Consider the following 23,999-nt stretch of genomic DNA (forward strand, 5'->3'; position numbering starts at 1 on the left):
TTCTCTTGCCTCAGCCTCCTGAGTAGCTGGGACTACAGGCATGCACCACCATGCCCGGCTAAGTTTTGTATTTTTAGTAGAGAGGAGGTTTCGCCATCCTGGCCAGGCTGGTCTTGCTTGAACTCCAGACCTTGTGATCTGCCCGCCTCGGTCTCCCAAAGTGCTGGGATTACAGGCGTGAGCCACCGCGCCCCGCACAGTACAGATTTCTATGTGATGGAAAAACTTAAGCTCATTAAGTAAAATATATTCATTGTATTTCCTTATGTCTACAATTGGATTTTCTTCTCTGTTAGCCCCTGCTACTAGTCTCATGAACTAAGAAACCTGGCTTAACTGACATCTATGCTTCCAACCCGTTCCCGCATTGTAGTCTAAGTGAAAAAAAAAAAAAGCCCCTTGATGAATGAATGATTGATGAATGAATGAACGAGCATGACTACATCTTCTAATCCTTTTACATTTTATTTCCAATTAGTACAAGGTTATTTTCATGTTTATGGTCTTGAAATCTGACAGCCAGTCCCAACTGGTTTATTCTTATATTAGCAACTTAATTCTTTTGAAGGGGCATGTACCATGCCCGCTAATTTTGCAAGGTTTGGCTCTCCAGCTTCCCTCAGCTCCTTGTTTGTGTGGCAATTACATAGCTATTTAACAGCTGCACTAGGAATTAAAGAGGAAGAATCAGTAAGCTTTGTTAAAACATGTATCTATCCATAGATACATGTTTTGATGAAAGATGAAAGCCAAAAGCTTTAAGGAAAATGAAATTTTGGAGACTCCCGGGTTTTTATTGTTTGTGTTCTTCTTTTTAATTGCTATAGATAAATGAGAGTTGCCTATATCTAAAGATATAATGACAACTACTTCACAAGGTACTTGTGAAAATAAAATAAGGTCATATTTGCATACAATATGCATTCAATAAATATTCTCTTTCCCTTAATTTGAATTTCTGTAAGTCCTCAAGAATTATCATTGTTCCCAAATATTGTATCATCTTTTCATCCTAATTATGAGATCATAATTACATATGTTTAATGATTTTATGGCAGAAAATAAAAAATGTGATTGAAGTTGAAATTTATCAGAAGTTCAGAATGGGAACGTAGATAATAAGATTTTAATTTTTTGATATGCTACCCAGATACTATTCACTAGATACAAGGCTTCCAGGTATTCAGAATGGAACGAATAAATGTCCGAGGGGATCGTCAAGTCAAATTTTACTTGAGTGGATTCTGTCTTAGCCACATTCCACCCACACTCCTCTCTCAATCAAACCCCTCTCCACTCTTGGCCCATAGCAATTAAACAGGGCTTTCAGGATCTGGAGGAAAATGAGAATGTATCCCCTAGAAAGAGATCAGATTGAGGATGGCAAATGTGTTTCATTTCAACCTTCCACTTTAGTTGCTTTGTAGCCTTAAACAGCTATGCTGAGGATTCTCAGACATTCCATTTCACTAGCAAAGAACATTCTGATGAGTGAGTGACGTGTGCCACAGAAAGAAGGGGGATAGTGTCCTTGCCTGTGCCATGCATTTACCAAACCTATACTTCCTCTTATTTTGTATGCTTCACAGTTTGGCTTGTCACCCTAGTATCTATTTCCCTAAATGGCATCAGCAACAAGAATTTAATGTGAGAAAAATTCAAGAGGTCAAAATTTAACCAACAGAAATCCCATTTCGCTCTTTAGAGAATAGTAAATGTTTTGAGTTCTTTGCCGGGAGGCTGGTGGAATTATGACCTTTGAGAAACTGAACTAAACAAACATGACTGTAGCACACCCATCTCATCCAGTGTGTGGTGCCAAAACTTCAAAACTCTAAGATTCTCTTAGACAAGAAGGTGATTTGTCTTTAATCAGCTACATAAAGAGTGGATGAGGCAGATTTCCTTTTCTGATATATGCACTAACTAGATTATTTTGAGTTTAAGTGTATGCTTTTTAAATGCACTGCAGTTTGAGCTGGTGAAAGTCTATAAGCTTCTCTCCATATATATTTTAAAGCAGAAACTGTAGCCAATATTAAACTATTTGTTCAGTCCTTTTTTCATCTTTCATCTTCTTTGATAAGCTCAATGGCAGTGTGCCCTGTTTGAAAATGTAGGTTTGACTGCTATTCAGATATGGTGAGGTAAACAGATTAGATGACTGTCGTTGGAAAGGTACTAAATAGTTTGTTATTCATAGTTCCCAAGAGGAGGGGGCATGCCGCACCACAGGGGACTGCAGGGAATGCGCCAGGGTCAGTCAGAAGGCCAAGGAGCAAGAGGGAAATTTGGACAGGAGCCTTTGCCTAGGAATCCACAGGAAAGGGATAGGTGAGGCAAGGTAAGCAGGGTTAGAACTGCCTGTTTTGAGTAATTTCAGTGGGTTCTCAAGCATAGGGGCTGTTTCTGGTTGTCTGGTATCTGGCCCTGGGTTGATGTGGGGAGGGAAGTTGTGGCCCTGAGTATGAGAGCCCAGAGGGGGTGCTGAGTGTGTGGGCTCTGTATTGGTTAGTTTGCATATGGAGGGCACGCTCCCAGGACGGTCTTTAACACTTCTAGGAACTGGCTAACCCTGGGAGAGGCAGTCCCTACAGGGTCAGCCATGTCCCAGATGCAAAATTGAATGCATGCAAAATTATGTTCTTTTTGTATGTTTCTCTCTGTACTCAAAAATAATTAACCTCATTCGTTTGACAGTTGATCATTTGTCCCTTTCTGATATCATCTGTATTGTTTCCTCGTGCCATTATTTGATATCAAATGCATTTATGCCAATTTCCCCAACTAGAAATCAACTACTTCTTGATTGTTTAAAAAAAATGCAATTTTTAAGTTTTAAAATTGATCCATAGAGTATTGCACCTAGTTGGTGCTTTAAAATATTTATTATCAGCCCCACGTTACTTTAGAACATGCATCCGATGAAATAGCAAATAGTGAAGAAATCTGTGCTCCAATAGATTTTTAAAATGCTACATACATATTACATCTCACTCCTTGATGTTTGCAATTCACATTTCCTTTTTTAAGGCCCTGGGAAATCCTGCAGAAAAGAACTTATTTAACATTGTCCCAATCCAGCCATTTACTAAACTTATTTGACCATGAAACTTTTTCTCACTGGGTACCTGCTAACAACCCAGGAATATGTTGCAGAATGCTTTTCTATCCTGTTTCTTCCATGGAATTTGTACTTTTTAAAAAAAATAAAGACTGATTATAAACTGAGTGATAATGATAAGTTTAAGACTAAAGAAAATAATCAGCAAGTGCAATAAAGTGCTTCAAATAACACCTTAATACTGGCAGAGAAGTTAAGACAATGAATGCACTTTCTGCCTCAGTCTAACTCATCTATTTAGTCAAGTGAAATGGTTCATTATGTAATGAAACTCTTCAACAACTGCATATGGCAAAATGATTGGTGCTTGTAAACCACTAGGCTGACCTGTTTTTGCTTTTTAAATATGCATGCTTTTTGTTCTCCAGCTCATTGAATAAAATTGAAACAGCATCTCAGATGGTAACACGTAGAAGAAATAATGCAGAGAAAAGAATAAATTTGCCCAGTAAGGTATAAGTAAAATAATTAGCATGAGCCATGCATATTGCTTTCAGGGAAAGCAACTGACAGCCAGGAAAAGTCAGTCGTTGACGTAAGTGCCTGTCAAGTCACCAGTTCTATGTTGTTAAAATGTGGTAAGTTAGGGTGTGACCCAAGGGGAGGAGGAAAAGAAAAACTGCAAATATTTGGATGGCAGGCTCTCCCTAAAAACAAAATGGGCAGCATAGTTTCTGGCCAATATTTAGATGAATGTGTGTTTGATCTATGATTGGAATCATTTGCTCAATGGAACTAGCAATGGCAGAGCAAAGAGGCTCAACTGTGGCTTTAGGAAAGTCATTTAGCCTTCCAGTTCAGGTTCCTCATCTGTATGAGGAGACAAAATGTCAAGGTTTTTTTGTTAAATGGAAGCGTGTATTTTTAATGACTGTGTTAAAAAGTATTTCATGAAATGATGTAGAAAATTCTTTGATGAAGGGTGCAACTAAATTAATGGCTTAGCTTACTTGAAATATACTAGGATACAATCATGTTTCTGAGATCACAGGCCCACATTGGACTTTTAAATGTATTGATGGATTTGGCACCTTGTCTTTATCACAACCATGGTACTTAACTTTCCATGTTATACTGAAATTAGCTTTTGATGGGCCTTTCTATCCTATTGGAATGTAAGTTTTTCCATGGTAGAGGCCTGGTCTTTTTTTTTTGAGACAGAGTCTCACTCTGTTGCCCAAGTTAGAGTGCAGTGGCGTGATCTCAGTTCACCGCCAGCTCCACCTCCCGGGTTCACACCATTCTTCTGCCTCAGCCTCCTGAGTAGCTGGGACTACAGGCGCCCACCACCACGCCCGGCTAGTTTGTTGTATTTTTAGTAGAGGCGGGTTTCACCGTGTTATCCAGGATGGTCTTGATCTCTTGACCTTGTGATCCGCCCACCTTGGCCTCCCAAAGTGCTGGGATTACAGGTGCAAGCCACCGCGCCCAGCCCCTGGTCTTATATTAACTTACTCTCTAGGTTCTAGCACAATGTTTGGCATATGAATGTATTAAGCATGCTTTTTAATTTTCAGTATCTCTGCTGCTTTGGCATGCAAGGGACCAGAGATACAATGTACATTTTTTAAAAATGGTTGCTATGTTAAACAAGTGAGCAACCTGGATGGAGAGCCAAGACTCTGTGAGGCGGGTCATTCTGGTCCAGAACTTATCAGACCAACACTTCTTAAAGTGCACATGATCACCTAGGGGACCTGAACTGATTCAGTAGATTTGGGGTGAGGGTCAAGATACTGCATTTCTAACAAGTTCCCAGGTGATGCTGATGCTGCTGGCCGCAGGACCACACTTTAAGGAGCAAAAAGCAGGAGTGGGGAACCTTTTTCTATAAAGATCCAGATACTAAATAATTGGGGCTTTGAGGTTCATATAGTATGTTGCAACTACTACTTGACTCTGTCACTATAATGCAAAAGCAGACATAGACAATACATAAATGAATGAGCATGGTTATGTTCTCCCCTCACCACTGAAAAAAAAAAACACCTTATTTAAGGACTCTGAAATGTGAACTTTATGTCACAAAATATTCTTCTTCTTTTGATTTTTTTCAAACCTTTAAAAGTATAAAAACCATTCTTAGCTCAAGGGCCATATAAAAACAGGCAGTAGGCTTGCAGGCTGTAAGTTTGCTGAGTTAGAGGATAAGATACTAGTCGCTTAGGTAGTTGGCAAAGGTTTCCCTATGGAGTACATCTAACCAAAAGAAACGAATCCTTCTCCCTATTGAACCTCTGTTGCAATTTTTTATGCTTCATTTTCCCCCAATAGGTGGTTTATATCTTTTTCATGGAAGGTAGAAGCACTCTAATTCACAGTACAGACAGACAAACTCAACTAGTTTAGAGTTTAGCAGGCATTATTTTTTCTGTTACCTGTAGTAGGCAATGCAGTTCCTCACACATAGAAGCTCCGTTAGTGTGTGTTCAGTTTATTTTAATCTGTTGAAGAAGCTTTTAGCTTGGTCTTAAGGAAGAGTAGTTCCTAGATGGGATTAATGAAGAAGGTAAGGAGATGATTCCAAGGAGAAGAAAATGTGGGCACAGAAAAATAGGCAGGTAATATTTTAGGGCTATGTAAGGAGCAATAAGTCCATGCAAATATTCGACAGAAACAGGGGATTAGTGTAAGAAAACGATAGGGCCAAGTTATATGAAAGCCCACAATGACAGATCTGAAGTTTAGGGAATGATTTATGTAGGGAAAAACTTTAAGAGCATTAATCTGATGACAGAATATAGAAAGAATTTATAGACTGCTGGTGATGGAGAGACCAATTAAAACACTAAAGCCACAGTTAACACTGATAGGTGAGGATCTGGACTATGGCTTTGGAAAGATAACAGAAAAAAAAGAGACTGGAGGATGACTCTGGGCTGGAAAGTTCTTCAAGATTTTATGACAACAAAGAAAACCATACAGTGCCCCAGAATCAAGAAATGCTGCCCTGCTCAATTGCCCCCAAAATAATATGGTTTGCATTGCATAGAATGCTCAGTTGGCTGATTATTTTATGTTCTTTAATTCCCCAGGTCTTGTCTCTTCTTTGATGAGAATCACATATTTAATGTTGAGTATGGTTTCTGGGGTTGATACTCAGAATATTAGCAAGCTCATTTGCTTTATTAACTTTATTTTCAAATTAAATTAGACAAAAACCTATATTATCCTACTCTAAACCAGAAATAAAAAAGTCTTCCATGTCATATTTCACAAAAGGATGTGAAATCCAAGTAATTTTATAGGAAACTAAGAGAAAATCTCTAGGTGCTCATTAAGAGCTAAATGGACAATATTTTCCCAGAGAATTCAATTCTTTTAGTTGTAAGTGGCAGATTTCTACACATCTCTTTAAAAATAAATCCCATTTGGGTTATTTTTTTAGGGCAGCTTTGGGCTTTGTTTTGTTTTGTTTGTATGTTTGTTTCTTGGTAAAATGTAAAGGCAACCAAATGTTACTGAGAATTTGAGGTGCTGGGGGAAGAGGGGAGAGAGAGTGAGAGAACCTGTGTTCAGTCTGGCAGCCTGAAATTTCCCACACGAAGGGCCTGATTGTTTGGGATAGGAAAAGTGCTGACCAGCAAGAATGAATCACAGCACAACTGCTATATCTCTCCACATCTTGGAGGCCAAGGCAGTCTGCTAGAAAGTTCTGTAAATATCAGAAATGTGGAAGGCATCAAATCTGTTACTGCTCAGCTGATCAGAAGTCTTAAGGTCAACAAAAATATTGCTGCCTGTGATTTTTTAACATGATAAGTTTCCTTTCATATATTAAATATTTTGAGCATAATGTTTATATTACTTTTCTATTTTTCTTTAGATAAGACTAATAGATAAAACTGTAATAAATGGAGGAGGTATTTGTTATAAAGCATTTTATAAGACACTGAATTTCTGTTCCTTTTATTTTATAACTGAAACGGTCTTTCTGAGTTTGACAGCATCACTTGGGTTGATAAAATGTACAAGATACTTTACAAAGAAAACCTATGGGAATTGTCTAGTCATTAATTTCACAGTCTAAATTGTAGAGTTTCCATTAGTAACACTGACACTGATTTTTTTTTAATCAAACATAGTTTTGCATAGCAACTAGACTTCACTTCTGCTTTATTGTTTTAAACATCACCATTTACTTTCTTTCCCTCCTGTCCTTTGACCTCCATTTGGCCTGCAGATGGTTCTGTGAAGGGAAAGAACTGCACAACACTCCTGATATTCAAATCCACTGTGAGGGTGGGGACCTCCATACCCTGATCATAGCAGAGGCCTTTGAGGACGACACAGGTCGCTACACCTGTCTGGCTACGAATCCCAGCGGCTCAGACACAACATCTGCTGAGGTGTTCATTGAAGGTAAGGAGGGGTGCCTGGTAATGGGGGATAAAGGTGTGTCAGTGGTCTAATCACTCCAGTATCTTGGGTGTGCAAATGTGCCTTTCCAATGCAAACAGCACAGTGGTATTCTAAATCAAACTTCATTTCCCTGAAAACCTTTATAAATTGAACTGTTCCAACATTTAGGCACCCATCAACTGTCTCTGATGTCAACATTTGTTCCTTTTAATGTAGAATGTTTCCACTCCATTAACTTGAATTATTTAAAATGTAAGGCATCCAAATTATTTTTGTCTTCCTCTAATAAATGAAGCATAGAAACATAATTGAAATATCATATCAAGCAAAGTTAAGCGATAAATGACTCAGGAAATCATTCATGAGAATTTTAAGTGATTTATGTTCTCATTTTTACTAAATTCTAGAATTTTGCCTCTTTTGTTAAGACCCCATTATTCCTGCTAAATGCACTATAAACTTGCAATCACTAGGTGAGAATATTCAAGAATCAATGTTGTTTTAAAGAGGGGTAAGCAGAGAATGAGCTGTTTCTGTTGTTCTGTTCATCTTTGACAGGATTCAATCTCCAGGGAGTTAAAAAACTTGATATCAAAGTATTATATTTTACATTTGTATTGTGTTTTGATCAATACCAATCATTTAGAATAGTTGAAAGTGTTTTAAGCACTTACATGACACTTACAAAATGTGCGCGCGCGTGTGCGTACGCATACACACACACACACAATCATTTACACTTTGCCGTAGCCTACGAGGTATTATTAGTGTTCCCTTTTTATAACTGAGGCCCAGAGAGGTAGAAGAAACTTGTTCAAAGTCACACAAGAATTTGAACCAAGACAGTCTTGCTCCAGGGTCCATATTAACCACGCTATCATACAGATAGGTATTTCAAAGTGCTGCATGAATGAAAAGTCAATGACAAAAGATGTTTAAAATTTCACTAATGAGTTGGCAGTATTATTCAGGGGTGGCAAACTTCTTAAGGCATGTTAGAATACAGTGATGGGAACTTAAACTTCCTGTCTGCTAATGATGATCAGATGTGTCCTCTAACAGGTAGAGCACTTTTAAATGAAATTCTTCATTTGCTTACAAGATTGCTAGAAATATGGTAAGTTTTGGGTTCTGCTGCTTTCATACTACAAATATTAAATGAAATCACATTAGATTTAAGTAAAAGCCTGTCAACTTAATTTAACCAAAATTTATGAAGGCCCTACTAAGTGCTACACAGTGCAGGTATAAATGTGGTTAAGAGACAATCCCTGATATCAAGGAGTTCTCAATCTAACAGCAGATAAACACATTAAAAAAAAAAAAAGGTCAGGCCCAGTGGCTCACGCCTATAATCCCAGCACTTTGAGAGGCCAAGGAAGAGATCAAGACCAGCCTGGCCAACATGGTAAAACTCCGTCTCTACTAAAAATACAAAAATTAGCCGGGCATGATGGCGGGCACCTGTAGTCCCAGCTACCCAGGAGGCTGAGGTACGAGAATCACTTAAACCTGGGAGACAGATGCTGCAGTGAGCCGAGATCATGCCACTGCACTCCAGCCTGGGCAATAGAGTGAGGCTCAGTCTCAAAAACAAACAAACAGAAAAAGGAATGTAAAATGATAAAGTAATATAATAAGTTGTATAAGAGAAATCAAAAGCATTTTAAGAACTTATAAAAGTTAAATGCATGATATATAAGATATATATAAATCATATATGTATATGTACTATAAAATGAGATATTTCACTGCCTCTTAAAACCAGCTGCAGAGTCCAACTGAGATAGACTCAAACTCTCACCACACTGATATTTAACTTTAAATGTCGTTCTTCTGTATAAAAGTCTCTGAACTGCCAGTCCTCTTCTGCCAGTCCTTTCAAATCATCTGCATGAGGCACTAAATATAAGAAAAGTATCCCTCTAGTTCTATATGCCACATATGTATCATGTTCGGGACTTCAACAGGGATAGTGGATTTCTTCCAGTGCACAGCTTTCTATGTGACACTGCTGAACTTACTGAGACATCTGACACCGTTGGGTACCTCTGACTATAGATAGATCATACGTGACTTTAGATAAATTGAAGGGAGGGTAAGGAAGCTGGACATGGCAAGAATGAAGAGTTGTGAAGATTCAGTCTGCTAAGCTTAACATAAAGTGCTTTAGAAAACTGGCTCCTTGGCCTTGTGAAATATGAATAATTTTTTAAAAACAAAATATTTTAGTGTTTTTATCCCTAAGAACAATTATGTGAAGTGGAAGAGAACCTCAGATAAATTCTTAGCCTCAACTTATGACTCAAAGTAAGAAATTTTTATATTTTACTTATTCTAGCACTAAATTCGACTCACCTATATTCCTATTGATTGCTTCCTGAAGCATGTTATTACTACATCAGCTGTCGTTGGCAGCCTATCTATCAGAGGGTAGAAAGGTTTCTTTTTGAAATTAAAATCTCAGCAAAGCCTTCTCTGAAAGTTTAACAACCCACTAATTAAAAGCTGTCTAAATTCCACTGTCTCATGCATCAAGTTTTAGAATGATACAAAAGAGATTACAGCTTAAGAACAGTGGCTAGCATTCATTTAGTGTCACCTAGGAGCCAAGTACTGTTCTTAATTTTTACAGAGATTACCTCATTTCATCCTTACAAAATTCACTCCATTTAATTTTTTTTATTTTTTAAATTGACAAATAATAATTGTACATGGGGTATGTAGTTCTGTTTTGATATATATTACGTATAGTGATCAGATCAGGATAATTAGCATATCCATCATCTCAACATTTATCATTTCTTTGTGTTGAGACACTCAATATCCTCCTTCTAGCTATTTAAGACCATATAAGGTATTATTGTTTACTATAGTCATCCTGTAGTGGTATAGAACACTAGAACGTATTCCTCTTACACTTTCAGCTGTAATTTTGTATCCTTTAACAGTCTCTTCCTATCCCCCCCTTCTCCTTCCCCTTTCTAGCCCCTATTAGTCCCTGTTCTGCTTTTTTACTTCTATGAGATTAACTTTTTTTTTTCTTTTTGAGATGGAGTCTCGCTCTGTCGCCCAGGCTGGAGTGCAGTGGCGTGATCTCGGTTCACTGCAAGCTCTGCCTCCCGGATTCACGCCATTCTCCTGCCTCAGCCTTCCAAGTAGCTGGCACTACAGGCGCCCGCCACCACGCCCGGCTAATTTTTTGTATTTTTAATAGAGACGGGGTTTCACCGTGTTAGCCAGGATGGTCTCGATCTTCTGACCTCATGATCCGCCTGCCTCAGCCTCCCAGTGTGCTGGGATTACAGGCGTGAGCCACCGCACCCGGCCAAGATTAACTTTTTTAACAGAAAGTTAAACACTGCATGTTCTCACTCATATGTGAAAACTAAAAATCAGTCTATTTTATAGTTGAAGAAACTGAAGTTTTAAGAGGCTAAGTAATGACCAAGATCACACATATACACACGTGCACACACACACACACCTGGGAGTCAAGGATTCAAACCTAGGCAGTCTGACTCCTGAATCTGCCCTCTACCCTACAGCATAAAATCCAAATAAACTCATTATCACTAGGGCAGCTACAGTTCCTCGCCTTCATCTGGTAACAAAATTTCGGATCTGAGCACGGCATTTTTCAGAGCATATAATTGAGCACTTTTTGGTCATTCTCAAGAATATCGTGAGTGACTACTGTAAGGGAGGCAGTGGTTCACCCTTGAGACACACAGCAGCGAACAAGCAGGCCTCTGCCCTCACTGCACGAACACTCCAGAAGAGGGTCAGAGTAATCCAGAAAACTCATACGGCATTCCAGCAGCAGCAAGTGCTGTGAAAGAAATCAAGGTGGCTGATGGGATGCGGTGATCAGGAAGGCCACTCCAAAGAGATGACATTTGGTCTCAGAAAGGAGCCTGAGAAGGAGCCAATAGGGAAGGCTGGGGAAAGAGTGCTCCAGACCAAGGGAACAAATGCAGAGGCCCTGGTGAGGACAGCCAGATGTGCCCAAGGAGCAGGAGGAAGTCCAGGGTGTCTGGAACATCAGATGGAGGAGGTAGCTCAGGGGTTTGGGACGCAGCCGGGGTACGCAGGACACAGGGCCGAGGCTAAATCAAACTGAAAATCATGGAGGGTTTAAACTGATTCATATTTTCTTTTTTTTTTTTTTTTTTTTTTTTTTTTTTTGAGACGGAGTCTTGCTCTGTCGCCCGGGCTGGAGTGCAGTGGCCGGATCTCAGCTCATTGCAAGCTCTGCCTCCCGGGTTTACGCCATTCTCCTGCCTCAGCCTCCCGAGTAGCTGGGACTACAGGCGCCCGCCACCTCGCCCGGCTAGTTTTTTGTATTTTTTAGTAGAGACGGGGTTTCACCGTGTTAGTCAGGATGGTCTTGGTCTCCTAACCTTGTGATCCGCCCGTCTCGGCCTCCCAAAGTGCTGGGATTACAGGCTTGAGCCACCGTGCCCGGCCTGATTCATGTTTTCTAACTGACACTTTGGTTTATAATTGGGGATACCAGTAGAAGCCTATTGCCGGTGCCTCAGGGGGATACGGCAGAGATGAGGGAGTAAGTCAGATTCAAGTTGGGTTCACAGGCAGGTCCAAAAGCCCTGCAGTGGTTCCACGTGGAGGCGAGGGGAGGAAAGGAATCAGGAATGACTCTGTGGTTTCAGCTGTACCGTTTGTGAGGACAATGGTGCCAGTCTCTGAAATGAGGAAGACGGGAGAGGAACAGGATTAGGGGACAGAAGGAAGTAAGTGCTGTCTTTTGAACATGCTGTGTGTGTGTGTGTGTGTGTGTGTGTGTGTGTGTGTGTGTGTGTGTGTGTGTCTGTGTGTGTGTGTGTGTCTGTGTGTCTGTTTGGAGATGGAGTCTGGCTCTATTGCCCAGGCTGGAGCTTAGTGCCGCGATCTCGGCTCACTGCAATCTCCGCCTCCTGGGTTCAAGCGATTCTCTTGCCTCAGCCTCCCGAGTAGCTGGGACTACAGTCACGAGCCACCATGTCCGGCTAATATTTGTATTTTTAGTAAATATGGGGTTTTGCCATAGTGGCCAGGCTGGTCTCAAACTCCTGACATCGAGTGATCCGCCCACCTCGGCTCCCAGAGTGCTGGAATTACAGGCATGAGCCACTGCGTCCAGTCTGAACATGCTGTGTTTGAAATCTCTACTTAGCCACGTGGACATATCAGGCCGGTAGTTGCAGATATAAACATAGATGTCTAGAGCACAGGATGAGAATGCAGTATTTGGGGAGCATCAGGATATAGATGGCAACTAAAGCTGTAGGACTGGACACACCTCCAGACAGATCAGCTAGGGAGGAAGAGGGGATGGAGACGAGGAAGGGATCTGAGTCTGAGCCTGGGATACTTCTGCATGTTGAAAGAGGAGTTGCCAGCAAACAAGATAAGAAGGAAAAGCCCCTAGGGTGCGAGAGAAACCAGGCAGAATGGTGTAAGGGAAGGCAAGAGAAAGAGTTTCCAGAAGACGGGGCTGCGAGCTGTGTCTGCTGCTTCTGAGAGCTCCAATCAGATGTGGGCCAGGAAGAAACCACTGGGGTCAGCAACAGTGGATGTTGTCAGCGATTTTAGCAAGAGGAGCTTGAGGAATCTGAACAGGGTCAAAGATCAAATGGAACTGGCTGAGAAAAGTTTGTGAAACATGGAAAGAGAAGCAGCAAATAACAGATATTTGTTGGAGAAGTTTTGCTTAACCGCCAACAGAGATAGGGGCTGGTATCTGGAATGGAGCATGGGGTCAAAAAAGATGGTTTTTACAGTGTGTGTGTTTTCAGGCTGGAGTTACTAGAATATGTTTATAGGCTGAAGAAAATAGTGCAAGACGGAAAAATAGATCATGCAGGAGGGAGGAGAATAAGATGGGGAAAGGAAATGGAATCTGTACTAGATGGTGAGAGGTGCCCTCAAGAACTAGCTGGCAGAGGGAGCTTCTCAATAATTTCCTATATAAATAGGAAAGATCCATGTAAACATGTAAAATAAATACAGACATCTCAATTTTCCACCACTGCCTCCCCCTGTGATTGTAAAATGAATTATACAGGCTGTAAAATGAATAGCTTTATGAGCTCCAAAGAGGGCAGGATGGTGGCCCTGAAATGTGGGATGAAGGAAGCTGGATTAAGCTAGACCTTGTGGATAAAGAGGATTGGGGTCAGGAGGAGAGGAGGGCAGGGCAGCATTAAGAAGGTGGGGAAGGGAACCAGCGTGACGCAGATTGGCAGGTTCTGTTTGACACAGGTTCTCAGTGCTACGAATAATCAGATAAAATGTGTACCCCTTTGAAGTGACATTGTGAAGTGTGCTGTGATGTGAAATGTGGAATTGTTCCTGGTAGCCACATAGGGTAAAGCCTTTGGTGCTGGGACCACTGCCATGCCCCTCTAGGCATAGATTCCATTCACTGGGTTTGGAAAACTTTTGGAGAAAAGCTAAACCAGTTTAAGCACAGCTTTAGGCATTCTTCATGTTATCTATTTGAAAATAACTTTTCATGATATTTTATGATGGCTCTATGCTTTGGTTTCTTCATCTGGAGAAAATCAGATTGTTGTAAGGGTTGAATGAGTTAATCCACTGGGGTGGTACCTAGCACACAGCGTAGGCCATTATTATTTATAAATACTGTATTTTTATTTTTAAAAAGCTAAAATGTATGGATAAAAAGGAGATATAAAAGTCATGTCTAGGCCAGGCATGGTGGCTCATGCCTATAATCCCAGCACTTTGGGAGGCTGAGGCAGAAAAATCATTTAGTCCAGGAGTTCAAGACCAGCCAGAGCAACATGGTGAGACCCCCCGCCCCCATCTCTACAAAAAAAAAAAAAAAAAGTAGCCAGGCATGGTGGTGCACACCTGTAGTCCCAGCTACTTGGAAGGCTGAGGTGGGAGGGTCACTTGAGCCCAGCAGGTCAAGGGAGAAGTAGCTGGGATGGCACCACTGCACGCTAGCCTGGGTGACGGAGTGAGACCCTGTCTCAAAAAATAAAGCATATCTAATCCCACTGCCTTATGACAGTCACTCTTAATATTTTTATCTTTCCAATTTTTTTCCTACATGTGAGTACTTAAATTTTGCTGTATCTACTCTTTTGAACTCTGTTTTTTTTTAATTTAAACGACTCTGTCACAGACATCTTCCCATGTCATTAACGTTCTTTAAAACCATTTTAATTCCTTTGTAGTCGTTCATCATTTATAAAGTTATGTGTCACTGACATTGCTTCAGTTACTCTGATCTGTGAATGATTCTTGCCGTGTTGGTAATTATAGCAACTGATTTAAAAGAGAGGAAAAGAAGCAAATAATAGAAATGAGAGAAAGGATGTATTTATTCCCCAAATCTTGAAAGGCAAAATATGCCTAAAAGGATAAACTCCATGACTCAGTTCAGTAAAGTCAGTTAGAGATTTAAAACATATCTATATAATATATAAACATAATGTATTATGTTTATTTTATTTATATATTTTTATATATTTTACTTATATATATTAATTATATATATAATATGTATTTTTAATGGCTGAAAACCACCTCTGTGAAGACATCCTGTTTCTTGAAGTTGAAGCTATATGATTCCCATCTAGTTTATTTCTACTCGGAAATATATTTTTTCAAGGAAGATATCAGATAGACAAAAAATAAAAATAATTACAACATAGCATTTCCATGAGTATGAGGAAATGGACATTTTGATATATTGTAATTTTATACATATCTCTGGGGAGATGTTAAAAAAATGGAAATAATATATCCAATAACATTGGAATGATAAAATTATGGTAAATCCATACACATGAATTTGAAGCAACCATTAGACAATCATGAAGTGCCTATTTACTGACACGTAAAGGCATTTTACAAGAATTAAGTGGGAGAAAAAGCAATAATGGAACAGTATACATAGCATTGTCTGTGTACACAGAGATAAACTTTGGAAGAAAGTATTCCAATAGTTTCTGGGTGGTGGTATTCCAAATGATTTTTTTCCTCTCATTTTTGCTTCCATGTATTTCCTGGGTCTTTTCCCACCAGAAAGTATTACATTGGGTAGGTTTTGTTTGTTTGTTTGTTTGTTTTTGAGACAGAGTCTCCCTCTGTCGCCCAGGCTGGAGTGCAATGGCTGGGTCTCGGCTCACTGCAACTTCCTCCTCCCGGGTTCACCTCATTCTCCTGTCTCAGCCTCCCGAGTAGCTGGGACTACAGGCCCCCACCACCACACCCGGCTAATTTTTTTGTATTTTTAGTAGAGACGGGGTTTTACCGTGTTAGCCAGGATGGTCTCAATCTCCTGACCTTGTGATCTGCCCGCCTCAGCCTCCCAAAGTGCTGGGATTACAGGCGTAAGCCACTGCACCCGGTGGGCTAAGTTTTTAAAATGAAAAGGGAGCACCTTTTAAAGTCAAGACAAGGAGACTCATTTCTGTGACACTTCCACTGGCCAAAGCCCAAAGCATGATCGTCGGCGTGTGATTCCTTCACTCCGTGTGGGAGGCAGAATAGGAAAAGCTAAGGTTTAGGCAGGTCAATGTTAGGTGAACAGATGATAGTAATTACAAGGACTAGAACATGTAACTCTTTCAGATTGGAGCCTACATCCAAAACTGAAAGTGACAGTTAATAAATATGGAGAAAGATTTTTTGTTTGTTTGTTTGTTTGTTTGTTTTCCCCTGACCAGCAGGTGCAAAGCAGATGACTGAAGTGGGAACAGTGGGAGAGGGAGGGAGAATCGCCCTGAGGGGAAGGCAGGGAACTGGCTGGCACAGAGAGGGAGATTTGATCTGCCTCCGTTTGCAAGAGCTGCTCTGACACCTGAGACAAAAAGTCACTTTCAGATTTTACAAGGGTTGGACAGGTGTGCAAAAGCTAGCAAATGTGTGCTTATTTCAGGGGGCGCCAGCCTTTTCGGCCCCTTCTTCCTTTGAAAATCAGCTGGAAAAAAGTAGCAAGAATGGCTTTCTAAAGAGAGGTCATCAGAAGGAATTTTTTTTTTTTTTAAATGATTGAAACATTTTGAATCTGGTGAAACTGTTTTCTCTCCACAAATTTTGGCTACCTTGAGAGTGTCTGTGATAACTTCCGTATGATTTTTGCCGCCCCTCCCCTTCTCCTAATGCTTTTATGATTCCAATAAAATGGTCTCTCTGGTTATCCCTGACCTTCTGATCGCCTTCGCTGGCTTTTACTCAGGGATTCTCAGCTCCCCGCACCTCCTCACCACAGAGAAAACTTTCTTCTTGCCCATAACTTGTTTTTGATGGTTTGTTGTTTGCTCCCTTTGTGTCCCTACTCCGCCAGTTAATCCTGAACACTGACTTTTCCCAGTCTCCACTCTCGGTGCCTACACAACCAGGTTCAAACAAGTCAGCCCCGGCATCCAGGTCCTGCCTGTGTTTCGAGATTTGCCTCCCGTTACTGCCCCCAGGCTGCTGCTCTTCTCGCCTTTCACTATCTGCGCCTCGTCCCCAGACAAGGTTTACCACTTCCCAGTTCTATTTCTTCATTCCAGCAGAAGCCTGGAAGGTGTGTGTGGGCAAGGCATGAAGCTAGGCCCTCTGAGGAACCCACAGGTGCGCACCTCATGAAGGGCACGTGTGGGGGGACGGTCACAGACCACGAGGCTCAACCACAGGAGTGCCTGTCACCACTGCTTTCTAGTTATGTGACCTTCTGCCAATTACTTCACCTCTTGGTTCCTTGGTTTCCTTATCTATAAACTGGACATAACTCGCTTCTTAGTGAAGTTCATTATGATGATGATTAAATGAGGTAAAATGCCCCACAGACGCCAGGCACACAGGACATACTCAAAAATCGGTAGTTCCCTTCCTAACCCAGCGTCCATCCTCAGGGAACTCATCATTTTCTAGCAGGTATGATATTCTAGGTGACATGAGTGTTGTAAACAAGAACGCTGGGAGTTCAGAGAAAGAGCACAGAACAGTGCCCGGGCTGACCGCAGAAGATAGCAGGATCAGGAAAAGACGTAGGGGAGTTTCCTAGGGAGTGAAAACTATGACTAAGGGACAGGCATGGAAAACAAGCAGGGAGAGAGAGTCCCCACCTTCTCTGGGTCCTGGGGGAGCCTTCCTTGCCACCATCCTTAAAATTGCAACCCCCCGGGGAGGTCCTATCACGGCCCGTGCCCCTCCCCTGCTTCATGATTTTCCTGCTTCACTCACCACCGTATCATGTACTTATTTCTCTTCTGTGCCCTCACAAGGGCAGGGGTGTGTGTGTGTGTGTGTGGTGTATGTGGTGGGTGTGGGTATTTTGTGGGGGAGTATGGTGTGCGTGTGTGGTGTGTGTAGTGTGAGTGTGGTTGTGTGTGTGTAGTGTGGCGTGTATGTGTGGTGAGGTGTGTGCGTGTGGTGTGTGTATGTGCATGTGTGTGGCAGGGTGTGTGTGGTGTGTGGGTGTGATGTGTGTGGTGTGGGTATGGTGTGTGTGTGGTGTGGGTGTGTGTAGCATAGGCATGGTATGTGGTGAATGTGTGTGGTGCGTGTGTGTGGTGTGGGTGTGTGGGGTGTGTGTGTGTGTGGTGGGGTGAGTATGGATGTGTGTGGGGTGTGTGTGTGGTGGGGTGAGTATGAATGTGTGTGGGGTGTGTGTGTGGTGGGGTGAGTATGGATGTGTGTGCGGTGTGTGTGTGGTGGGGTGAGTATGAATGTGTGTGGGGTGTGTGTGTGTGGTGGGGTGAGTATGGATGTGTGTGGTGTGTGTGTGTGGTGTGTGGTGGGGTTAGTATGGGTGTGCTGTGTGGGGTGTGTGTGGTGGGATATGGATGTGTATGGGGGGTGTGTAGTGTGTGGTGGGGTGTATGTGTGTGTGTGTGTGGTGGGATGAGTATGGATGTGTGTGAGGGGTGTGTGTGTGTGTGGTGGGGTGAGTATGGATGTGTGTGGTGTGTGTGGTGGGGTGAGTATTGTGTGCGGTGTGGATGTGTGTGGTGGGGTGAGTATGGGTGTGGTGTGTGGAGTGTGTGTGTGGTGGGATGAGTATGGATGTGTGTGTGGGGTGTGTGTGGTGTGTGGTGGGGTGAGTATGGGTGTGGTGTGTGGAGTGTGTGTGTGATGGGGTGTATGTGTGTGTGGTGGGATGTATGTGTGTGTGGTGGGGTGAGTATGGATGTGGTGTGTTGTGTGTGTGTGTGTGTGTGTGGTGTCTGGTGGGATAAGTATGGATGTAGTATGTGGGGTGTGTGTGTGTGTGGTGGGGTGAGTATGGATGTGTGTGTGGGGTGTGTGGTGGGGGGTGTGTGTGTGGTGGGGTAAGCATGGATGTGGTATGTGGGGGGTATGTGTATGTGTGTGTGGTGGGGTGAGCATGGATGTGGTGTGTGGGGTGTGTGTGTGGTGTGTGGTGGGGTGAGTATGGATGTGGTATGTGGGGTGTGTGTGGTGGGGAGTGTGTGTGTGGTGGGGTGAGTATGGATGTGGTATGTGGGGTGTGTGTGTGGTGGGGTGAGCATGGATGTGTGTGGTGTGTGGTGGGATGTGTGTGTGGTGGGGTGAGTATGGATGTGTGTGGAGGGTGTGTGGTGTGAGGTGGGGTGTGTGTGTGTGGTGGCGTGAGTATGGATGTGGTGTGTGGGGTGTGTGTGTGTGTGTGGTGGGGTGAGTATGGATGTGTGTGGTGTGTGGTGGGGTGTGTGTATGGTGGGGTGAGTATGGATGTGTGTGGGGGGTGTGTGGTGTGTGAGGGGGTGTGTGTATGGTGGGGTGAGTATGGATGTGGTGTGTGGTGGGGTGAGTATGGATGTGGTGTGTGTGAGGGGGTGTGGTGTGTGGTGGGGTGTATGTGGTGGAGTGAGTGTGGATGTGGTGTGTTTGTGTGGTGTGTGGTGGGGTGTGTGTGTGTGGTGGGGTGTGTATGGATGTCGGGTATGTGTGGTGTGTGGTGTGTGGTGGGATGTGTGTGTGTGTGTGTGTGTGTGTGTGTGTGTGTGTGGAGTGGGGTGAGTATGGATGTGATGTGTGTGGGGGGTGTGGTGTGTGGTGGTGTGTGTGTGTGTGTGTGGAGTGGGGTGAGTATGGATGTGATGTGTGTGGGGGGGTGTGGTGTGTGGTGGTGTGTGTGTGTGTGTGTGTGTCTTCACTGCATATCCCCCTTATGGAGTGCACACCATAGGTGTGCAGGTGGACTCAGCTCTCTGAATTAGGGTTACATAACTTGAAAGTCCAAGAAGTTCTGGCAAATAGAGGTAGAAAATGAAGTCGGAAATCATGAGGGTCATTAAATGACGGATTTGGGGTTTTTTTATGTTACTGAGTAGAGACTCTAATCATCTCATTTTTAACAGGGAAGGCTTGCTCTAGGAAAATCTATCCGACACAGGGAGGGCAATGATGAATTTGAGAAGGAGGAGATGGGAAGACAAGAATGGTTTATGGTAGTCCAGGCCCCAGGCGAAGAAAGCCTACACTGGATGGTAGACACAGAAATAAGTAGGAAGGGACAGCAAACATTCCAGCAGAGTTACATAAACATGGCTGTTTTCAATGTCAATAAAAGACTGGAAAACATATCACAGTAGAGTCACTGGAAGGAATACCAGGCAGCTATACAAGAGAATACTGTGAACGTATGTATTCTAAATCCACTGATAGGCAAAAGTAGCCAAATGCCAAGTGAACATGTCATGTGAATCCATTTGTATAAATATGTACATAAATGTAAATATGTTGATATGCTGTATTACACTTATCTGGGCCATGTGCGGTGGCTCATGCCTGTAATCCCAGCACTTTGGGAGGCCAAGGTGGGCGGGTCATTTGAGGTCAGGAGTTCGAGACCAGTCTGGCCAACATGGTGAAACCCCATCCCTACTAAAAAAAAAATATGAAAATTAGCAGGGCATGGTGGCACATACCTGTAATCCCAGCCACTCAGAAGGCAGGAGAATCGCTTGAACCCAGGAGGCAGAGGTTGCAGTGAGCCAAGATTGCGCCACTGCGCTCCAGCCCGGGTGACAGAGCAAGATTCCGTCTCAAAAAAAAAAAAAAAAAAAAAAAGGACTTATCAGGAATAATACACATCAGACTTAATGTGGTATTTGGGAATGGCATTTAGGAAGGTGCCCATTGATCTTTACTATTAGGCTGCACGATTCTACGCTCTGTGGTTATTTTCTTATAAGCATGTATTATTATATAAAAGAATATAAATGACCCAAGTTAAATATGTCTTGGAAACATTAAGAATATACTTCGAACCATTGCAATTTTTTAAGTCTGTTGCCTAAAATCTCTTGACATGAAATATGTAAACATCAAAATCTGACTGCGGTTTACCTTTTGACTAAAAATCTAGTACGTTGACCCTTTATTTAAGAACAGTAATAATGCAAATGAATTTGGGAAGGCATGATCCAAAATCAAAGGCCTTCTTATTCAAGAACAGAACTGCTGTCATACTCAGTTTTACCCAGGAGCCAGAAAGCATCTTCTGATTCATGAGTAATAAAGACATTATCAGTCCTTACCCTGCAATCTCTGGAGAAGATTACAGTTTAAAAGCATGGGTGTTCTTCACACGGACACACACACATCTTTATTTCATAGTTTATAGCCATTTAAAAGTACGGTTGTGATGACCACGGTGATAAAAATGAAACTAATAATAAATCTGCCATTGAAAGTATATTGCTTTGAAGAAAGCTATTTATAGTAGTACTTTTTTAAAATGAGTTTCTGAAGAAACAGTACAAATAAAAAATGGTCTGAGCCTGAATCACTCTATTTTATTGTGTGTTTCGGTCAAAAAGACTTTGTATGTTATTTTATTTAAGGGAAATATAATTCTTTGCAATTATTATAGATAACACTGATATCTTAACTTTACCATTATCTTTAATACTTTCCCAGGTGCCAGTTCAACAGATTCCGACAGTGAAAGTTTAGCTTTCAAATCAAAAGCTGGAGCTATGCCACAGTAAGTGCCTACAATTCCATCGATTATCTGGAAACAAAGAATGGCAACAGAATGGTTGGGGTATGAAACCATGCTTGCTGTGCTTTGAAGGAAAAAGTCAACTGATGTTAATCAGAGACCAAATACTGAGGTTAGGACACAATTTTTTTTTTTTTTTTTTTTTTTTTTTTTTTTTTTTTTTTTTGAGACAGGGTCTCACTCTGTCACCCAGGTTGAAGTACAGTGGTGCGATATGGCTCACTGAAGCCTTGACCTCCCAGGCTCAAGTGGTCCTCCCACTTTAGCCTCCCAAGTAACTGGGATTATAGGCATCCACCACCATACCTGGCTTATCTTTTTTTATTTTTTGGTAGAGACGGGGTCTCACTATGTTGTCCAGGCTCATCTGGAACTCTTGGACTCAAGCGATCCTCCTGCCTCAACCTCCCAAAGTGTTGGGAGGGATTATAGGCACAAGCCACCATGTCCAGCCCCAACACAATTTTTAACTTGAAAATTTGAACTTTGAAGTCTGCATTTCGTCATTGATATGCCAGAATTTTATTGTATGCAATGTTAGTTTCAAAGACAGCCATCTAACTTAGTCTAAATCTATGGAAAGAGAAGTTACATTAAGAGAAAATCAGTTAAATCATTACTAAAATGTGAGGACTAATTTATTTATGCAAGTTGGAAAATATCTAATTAGGCCAGAAGTACGTTTCCCTTTGGATACAATCTATTTTTATTTAGATCTTGTACCTGAAATTCACAAAACTTAGTTATTCCTACAAAGACGTACCAATTATTAAAACGTTAATATCTTAATTATTTGACAAAAATAAAATCTACCAGAAATTTGTATTATGGAAAACTCCATAAATATTGAGACTGTTCTAATAAATTTCTTTTATCTGCTAGTATGTGCATAAAAATTATATCCATTCAGCATCAAATAATCAGTGATGCTAAAAGGACCTTGTAAGATTATTTGACCACCCCTGATTTTTGATAAGGAGCTCAAGTTTAGTGAAGTTACATGGCTTGCTTCAGATTTCACAGCCAGCTACTTGGCAAAGCTAGGCCTAGAAACCAACTCTTCTTAATCCTCTGTGAATACCTCACTAACTTATATGCACTAAGAAAACACAAAAATTCCAAGATACCCGCAACAAAATTAGTAACCAGAACAAAGAACAGCTGCTAGACTTAAAATAGACAATCAAAACTTTGAGTTAAATATAGGACCCTAACCCTAAACATTTCAAATCTCTGCTTATTAATAAAGATTGGATTTTTTCCAAGTATTTTCTCTTAGGATTTTCAAGTTTAATATGTTAGCATCTTCAACAGTGTCTCAGTTACATCGAGCTACTTTTCTTTTACTCATGTATTGATTTTGCTAAATGTCTATAAGGTACATTCTATAAGGTACATGCATATACTGACCGCAGCTATTCTAGCTGTCGGTTATGCATTCCCATTGCGGAAGCAATTACAGTTGAACTGGGTTGAGTATGCAAAAAGAAACCTAGCTTTTCTGTTGAAATGTTTCAAGGGATTATTTCTGCTAAAAAAGCAAAACAAAACAAAACAAAAAATCTGACTAAACACTCACCTTCTTGTTTTCCAGAGCTCAAAAGAAAACAACTTCTGTTTCCTTGACAATAGGATCATCATCTCCAAAGACAGGGGTGACCACAGCTGTGATTCAACCATTATCTGTCCCTGTGCAACAGGTAAGTGTGCCTTGAGCCAGAGCCCATATAGGGGTCGAACTCATCAGCAAACTTGTGGATTTTAAGAATATGGCTTTGATTCTAACTAGTATACTCCCTTGAAATATTTTCTGAGTGGATACAAAATTCGGAGCAAAGAAAATTGTAGGTATGGTTTCTCCTTTCAGTTCACTAAAAATAACCTTTAACCAAAGCCACACCACCAATTAGTCAACATTTGCATTTCCATTGGGAACTTCTTTCTCTAACAGCTAATAATCTGATAAAATGGTATCTGTTTTAGCTGTAACTATTTGATTATTCCCTCACATGTATATGCTCTTTCATTTAGCCAAATTTATTAGCTCATTACAAATTAAAAGACAAGTCTGCATACCAACAAAAAGCTTTCCCACTCCTAAAAGCTAAACAAATAAGAAAAAACAACTCAAATTCCTTGACTTCACCATGCTTTTTGATCTTGCTTTTATTTTATTGTAAGACTGCTATAGCCCTCAAAGAACAATAATATAAACTACTGGAGTAATTGTAATGAGTTTACTTTGCAAACACAAACAATATGAACTTTTAAAAAAAAGTTAAAAAAAATTGCATCTGGATGTCTCTAAATCATGATTTAATGAATATGTTCAAAGACAGCACTCACAGAAAGGTTTTCTCCCACAGTCTTGAAATGTAAACTCATTCCTAAGTAATGAGTATGTCTTACAAGTGTCGCCATGTCCTCCTTCAGCCTTTATTACCTATTGAATGCTCAGGGATGTTTCAGCCACTATAGAGGCCAATATGTACTATCGATATGTGGAAAATACAAACAGTAGAGAGAAGACATTTG

The 23,999-nt window shown here is 41.2% G+C and overlaps 1 protein-coding gene across 6 annotated transcripts in view; it reads left to right on the forward strand.

The window, feature by feature from the left end:
• Positions 1-23,999, forward strand: part of PALLD (palladin, cytoskeletal associated protein) — a 434,423-nt gene that overhangs the window by 163,490 nt on the left and 246,934 nt on the right. For all 6 annotated transcript variants that reach the window (XM_010384437.2, XM_010384435.2, XM_030918274.1 and 3 more), the window contains 3 exons: positions 7,308-7,486; positions 21,380-21,446; positions 23,059-23,164. In XM_010384437.2, the coding sequence (XP_010382739.1) occupies positions 7,308-7,486; positions 21,380-21,446; positions 23,059-23,164 (352 nt within the window). The remainder of the gene's footprint in view (positions 1-7,307; positions 7,487-21,379; positions 21,447-23,058; positions 23,165-23,999) is intronic.

This window comes from Rhinopithecus roxellana, chromosome 2 (assembly GCF_007565055.1).
Source record: "Rhinopithecus roxellana isolate Shanxi Qingling chromosome 2, ASM756505v1, whole genome shotgun sequence".
In the NCBI taxonomy this organism is placed as follows: Eukaryota; Metazoa; Chordata; class Mammalia; order Primates; family Cercopithecidae; genus Rhinopithecus; species Rhinopithecus roxellana.